Source organism: Microtus ochrogaster, unplaced genomic scaffold (assembly GCF_000317375.1).
Source record: "Microtus ochrogaster isolate Prairie Vole_2 unplaced genomic scaffold, MicOch1.0 UNK46, whole genome shotgun sequence".
NCBI classification, from domain to species: Eukaryota; Metazoa; Chordata; class Mammalia; order Rodentia; family Cricetidae; genus Microtus; species Microtus ochrogaster.
The window spans coordinates 110,333-117,106 of NW_004949144.1; the positions used below are offsets into that span (position 1 = coordinate 110,333).

Below are 6,774 nucleotides of genomic sequence, written 5' to 3' on the forward strand. Positions count from 1 at the left end.
TGCTCTGCACCAGCCGGCCTCAGGACCTTCACCTGAACCTCTCAACAAGCCACTAGGCAGCTATGTAATGCCCTGGAGCCCCTCTCAAGTCTCAGATCAAGTAAAAATAAAGCCTTTTGAAACAGCAAAAATGTAATGTATTATCAGGAAATATAGTTGTTAATGGATAATCATCGATAATAGTAAAGCTTGTAGTCATGTTAGTTAAATTTTCTAGATATATAGATATATATTTCAGTTAGATAGGCATTCTTCATATCTTTCAAAAACAACAGAATATGGCATTTAAGTTTTAATAACTTAGGGTTTTCCATGACAATGAGACATGTCTGCTCCTGGCAGCACCAGCTACTTCAAGAGGAAGATGGGCATCTAAGAAGCTCCTTATGGAGTTTACTAGCCATTTGGGCACGAAACTGCTCTTGCCTGGACTGTTGCATAAACCGGATACAAAGAACCTGCACAGAGAGGACTACTGAACTTGCCTAAAGGTGAGATAATCTTTCGGGGTTCCTGATTCATGAAAGAGTCTGTGAGACATTCTGCAGGATACAAAAGAAAGTGACTGAACTCTCTTTGAAAGTTCTTGCTTCATGGAAAAGTCTGCTTGATACTATGGGCCTAAAGGCCAAAGATGGATGCCCCAACAATAAAAAAGAACTTTGAGTGACTGTCCAGGCAACGAGATGTCTCTGTCATCTCGAGTTTCTGAAATTGCTTACTTCTCATTTACTTAGGTAATATTATATCTGTCTGGAGTCTTTGATGGAGTTGGAAAATAGATGGTTATAGTTTTCCATTGCTATGATAAAAGATAAAATAGATATAAATATTGTAACTGTAATTCTTGCTTGATAACTGTTTTGTTATATGTAATTTTACTATGCTAACGTAAAATCCTTTCTTTTTTGTTTAAACAAAAAAAGGAGAAATGGTATAGGAGGATCTTCTGTCTATGTGTTACATTCATTGGTTAAATAAAGAAGCTACCTTGGCCTTTTGATAGGCCAGGCCTTAGGTGGGTGGAGTAGACAGAACAGGATTCTGGGAGGAAGAAGGCAGTGTGGTAGATGCCATGGCTCTCCTCTCCAAGATGGACACTGGATAGACTCATGCTGGTAAGCCACAGTCAAGTGGCGATACAGATGATTAGATATGGGTTAAATGAATATGTAAGAGTTAGCCAATAAGAGGCTAAAAATAATGGGCCAGGCAATGTTTAAATGAATATAATTTGTCTCTTGTTATTTTGGGGTATAAGCTAGCCAGGCGGCCAGGAGTTGGGCGGCAAGAAGCAGCCCGCCGCTCCTCCTTCTACAACAAAACAGGGCATGATGGTGTGTGTCTGTAACACCTGTGCTGTGAGGGATGGGAAGTGGAGACTGGAGGATCACTGAAGCCTGCTGGCCACCAGCTCTGCTCCAGGCTCAGTGAGATATTCTAGCTCAAGGAAATGGGACAGAGTGATAGATGAAGACACCTAATATCCTCTATGGTCTTTGTTTTGTGGGGTGTGCATACTATCACACACAAGCACACAAATATTACATACATACACTCTCACTCATGTGTTGCTTGTTTTTATTTATTTATATTTATTTTTATGGGTGTGAATACAGAAGACAGTTCTGGTAAGAAAGTATGAAAGCAACATGACTGGAAAGACAAAGATGAAGGGCACAACAGCTTTTCACATGGGACTGTTCTCATGTAGACTTTTCACACTCACATGGGACTGTTCTCATGTAGACACTTCACACTCACATGGGACTGTCCTCACAATGGACACTTCCCCCTTGGCACTACATCCCTGCTTTGTGCTCTGGGGTTAATCTTCTTCCAGTGCAAAAGAAGCCCAGGAAGACGTTGCTCCACACAATGGATGACAAGATCCCAGCATCACAGCCCACATGAAGGGCCCGCAAAAGGCGATCTCCTATCTCTTTGAAATTGAGGTGTTATGAAATCTTATCATCTTTATGTAAAAGTAAAGGCAGATCATTTCAGTCACAGAATTAATCATGTTCAACATCAATCTCATCAAGTATATAAAAAGCATCCTGAGAGGGGAAATCATGCCAGCTCTGTTTATTCTTAGCACCTAAAAATGAAAACAATATGGTTGTCAAAATAGTTTACAGAATCTATAAATGAGTGAACTATGTGAAGGCTTTCAAGATGATAGCAAATAAAGACATTATAAAATCTGTAGGTAGCATAAAGTATTTGGTTCTGTTTTCATTCGGTTTAATTTGAGGTTGCCAACTTAAACAGAAGCATTACTCAGAGCAAAAGACTGGCTATTGAACAATTGTTAAGTGAAATCTTAGTATATTATTAAAAAGTCAGAAGTACTGACTGAAGGAATCTGCTACACCAAAGTAGATGTCATCTGTGACAAAACGGTAGTTTTTGAAAATCATGTAAAAGATTTTAACAAAATATCATATACTTTTCAACTATGGATAATGTTACTATCATTACATTAATTAATACTTATTTTATATGCAAAATAACATTTGACATTATAAAATCTAGTTAAGAAGAAGATTCTTTTCCTTATTTTTTTTTAATTTTTAAGATTGTTGATTAAACCCAGGGTCTCCTATATGACTGAGATGTATTCTTCTACTGAACTTATACTGAACTACCAGCATCCTTTTTCAATTGTTACTTTTGTATGTTTTTTTCACCTAACATTTCTAAAACTTTTTAAGTGTGCATATTGTATGCTCATAACAAAATCTAGACTAGAATGAATATTCTCCCTTCCACTATGTGGTCCCTGGATGACCAACTACAAAATTAGACCTAGTGCTCACAATGTTCTGTTATAGTTCAAAAGGGAGGAATATCATTGATGACACAAGATATTCACCAGGAAAAATATCAAGACACAAGACATTTGAGGTATCACAGAGATTTATGGTTGAAATATTCTTGAACTGTGCCAATCAAAGGGTGACTGAATTTATAAACACATGAATTACACTTTTGCTGAATGCTCTGCACTGGGGATGGGAGGCTATGCTTTTTCTGTTGCTCTGTTCTTGCTGCTTTGTCTCTTGAATATGGGTTACTCCTTTTGCGAAGAGGAGTGCCTTGCATCAATTCAGAAGGAGTTTGGGCTCTTTTTGTACAACTGTGTCAGAGACTTTCACGGCAATCTTGCTGCTATCAATACAGCTGCAGCTTGAAATCTGAACAAACCAACTTGGATTACAGAGTACAGCAGCAACAGCAATTCCAGTAGAACATGAAATGTTTCTTGTCCAGAGTGGAAGGTGGAAAAGAGGGGCTCAGGAAAGCTCCTGGGCTGTTGTTACTGCCTCCCATGAATACACGCTTCGTCACTTTTCCAAAAGGCCTTGAAGCTATTGTACTAGCATTTTCTCCACAATGCCCCACCCTCAATATGTTTTGCATTTCTCTTTGTCTTCTTCTGCCTTTTTGTTATGGGAAAGAGCCATCCCATGAGGACCTTTCTGTGTTCAGGTATGTTAATGTTTCAGTTCTAGAAATTTTGTCATTTTCTTTGTTCACTATTGCTCCAATTTCCAGTTATAATTCATCTTTCACATGCAATATTTTATGGCGTTTCCTTCTATCTCAGCATTTTCAGAAGTGTTATGTTGATACAGGGTCTTACAAATTAGCCCAATTTCCTTCAGTGCTGAACCACGTATACTGGTGTTCACTACTAGGCCAAGTTTACTATAGTTTTTGATACATGTTTTTTTTCTGCTTTCTTATTTTAATACTTCTCTTTTGTGTTATTGCTCCTTTGACTATTCATTAGGTCTTGAAGAATGTTATAACCCATTGCTCCATTCCCTTTCTTTCCTGAGCTATCTATTATCCTTTATATGCCTCTATGCCTACAGTGACATTAAAGAAGCAAATGTCAGTGCAAACTGGAGAGAAATGCATAGTTCCTAGTGCTCATACTGATGAAGGAATCAGATGCATTAACAAAGGTAGGAGACATGGATAATCAAAAAGATTCTTGTTGTGCAAATGAATTCATGTAAACTTATTGTCTTTGTAACAAAATAGGAATTATTCCATATTTCTTTACATGTTTGAAGAAGATAGTCACAAGTCTTTAGAATATTTACATTACTATTGTATCAATTAAAAATGGAAGCAATTTTATACCATCTCCTAACAATTATCACATTACTAATTGTAAGTGAAATGCACAATAAATTTAAGTCAATGATAATCCTGAATTCTTTCAATCAGAAATGAAAGGGATTAGGATGTAAAATGCACATTTATAAACTGGCATATATTGGTATATGTATGTGTATGCATGTATATATGACCTTATAAAAAGTAAAATTGTCAATCTCAGTCCCAGATATTTGTAGAGTAACTAAATAGGTAAGATTATTAGGTAATTTTTTGGCTTGTATAAAAATCTTTTGAAAATATATATATGTGCCTACCTGGCTTCATATTGAAATATTTAATGGAAATCTTATGTTACATAGAAGTTAAAATACTTTACCTTTTATGTGAGTTAGATTTTTATGGTGTTTTTTTCCTTATCAGAGATTAAATGGTTACAATTCAATATGCAAACAGTCAAAGCAATGCAAATAAATTTATTTGTTTTAATGATAGTGCTTGTGAATTCTGCTTTCTTTAGCATCAAATGTGGAGAACTCCGTCTGGTACATTGTGTGTAAGGTATGAAGCATCTGGATGACGCTCACCTGGGTTCTCTTGCGAAGTGTAAGATTTTTGTGAAGAAAACTATAAACTACTTCATTAGAAAATCTTAATGCATACTTGACATTGTACATACAAGTTCATTATATTTGTTTGTTATGAATTCTCAAGAATCAGCTATACATACACCAGAAGACTGTATTCACAAATATTTATCACTATAGTGGAATTTGGAGCATCATCTTGGAAACAATGAATGTTGTCCTATATTGCATATTATTAACTACTTTAAGTGTGGAATTTCTAATGGGAAATTTAGGCAATGCATTCATAGTGCTAGTGAACGTTATGGACTGGGTAAAGAGGCGAAAGATATCTTTCATAGACCAGATCTTGACTACTCTGGCAATTTCCAGAATTGCTTTTTTCTTTTCGCTAATTGCACATTTATTTGTATATAAATGGTATCCAGCCACAATAATAACTAGAGAAATTGTGAGACAAACTTGTATTTTCTTTACAGTAACCAATCATTTCAGTGTCTGGCTTGCTACATGTCTCAGCATCTTCTATTTTCTCAAGATAGCCAATTTTTCAAACTCTATTTTTCTTCATCTAAAGTGGAGAGTAAAAAAAATGGTTTCAGGGACACTGTTGGCATCTCTGCTCCTCCTGTTTTTAAATGTTTTAGTCATAGACACACACATTGATATCATCATTTACAGAATTGAAGCAAATATATTCTTCAGTGCCATATCAAGTAATTATTCTCAAGTTGCTAGGCTTGTTTTACTTACCAACACTATGTTCACACTCATCCCCTTCACCGTAACCCTGACTGTGTTTCTCCTGCTCATCTTCTCCCTGTGGCAACATCTGAAGAGCATGCGGTACAACACCAAAGGTTCTAGAGATGTCAGCAAGGCAGCCCACATAAGGGCCCTGCATATGGTGGTCAGTTTCCTGTTACTGTACAGCATTTTTTTTCTCTCACTTCTTTTGCAGTTTTGTGATATTGAATATAAGCAGAAAAATTCAGTTTCTCTCCTTTTCTGCATTACTGGAGTTGCTTTCCCTTCTGGCCACTCGTATGTCTTGATTCTTGGAAACACTAAACTTAGACAGGCATTTATTTCCATGATGTGGTGGCTGAGGTGCAGGCTCAGTGCTGTGGAGCTCTCAGTTTCCTAAAATGTACATCATCTTTTGTATTTTAGAGAAACATTAGTTGTTAATAAATTATTTTTGTATAAATTTCAACCTTCTGTACTTCACTTGTAACATTGTGAATTTTGCAAAATTTTGTATAGTTTTGGCATTTCTCTAACTATTAATACCTTCGTAGAAAAATATAGTTTTATAGGATAAATATAAAATAAATAGGACTAAATAAATATATGAACACATAACATTAGCAAAATATAATTCTTCTATATATAATTAATCACGTTGACATTTTAAAATGATTTATGTTAATATGTAAAATATTTGTGTGTATATTCATGTGGCATGTGTCCAATTATGTTAAATCTGTTGTAAGACTTCTGTGAAGCGTTAGAAGGAACGCTTTCTTATTACTAGCTTTGTTTTTATAAGTTTTCTCTTCTAACATTGTTTATTTACAGTCTCTTAGAATCTTTTTGTTTTTTTTTTTTTTTTTTTTTTTGGTTTTTCGAGATAGGGTTTCTCCGTGGCTTTGGAGCCTGTCCAGAAACTAGCTCTGTAGACCAGGCTGGTCTCGAACTCATAGAGATCCACCTGCCTCTGCCTCCCAAGTGCTGGGATTAAAGGCGTGCGCCACCATCGCCCGGCCTACCTACTTATTGGAAAAATATTAGTTTATTTTCTGTATGTCTTTCAGAGGCAATTTGTTGGGGATACACATGTTCTAAAATGTGAACATGTGTAATAGGTAGTTACTCAGAGGAGGAAGTTATAATACTTATACATGGCTCATTGACATTTGAAAATTTCAACCCATATTTGAATATTGTATTAATAAATTTCATTTTTGAAAAGAGGTTAAAGGACTGAATTAGGAAACAGGAAAATTGTGCAGTTAGTAGTTGTTTGTTATTCTCTTGCTTAGGAAACAAT

General features: G+C 35.7%; 1 protein-coding gene across 1 annotated transcript; it reads left to right on the plus strand.

The window, feature by feature from the left end:
• Positions 1-4,929: 4,929 nt before the first annotated feature.
• On the plus strand, positions 4,930-5,868 carry LOC101994938 (taste receptor type 2 member 140-like). Its single transcript, XM_005369232.1, has one exon. It carries the CDS (start codon positions 4,930-4,932, stop codon positions 5,866-5,868), a length of 939 nt encoding a protein of 312 aa, XP_005369289.1.
• The last annotated feature ends 906 nt before the right edge of the window (positions 5,869-6,774 follow it).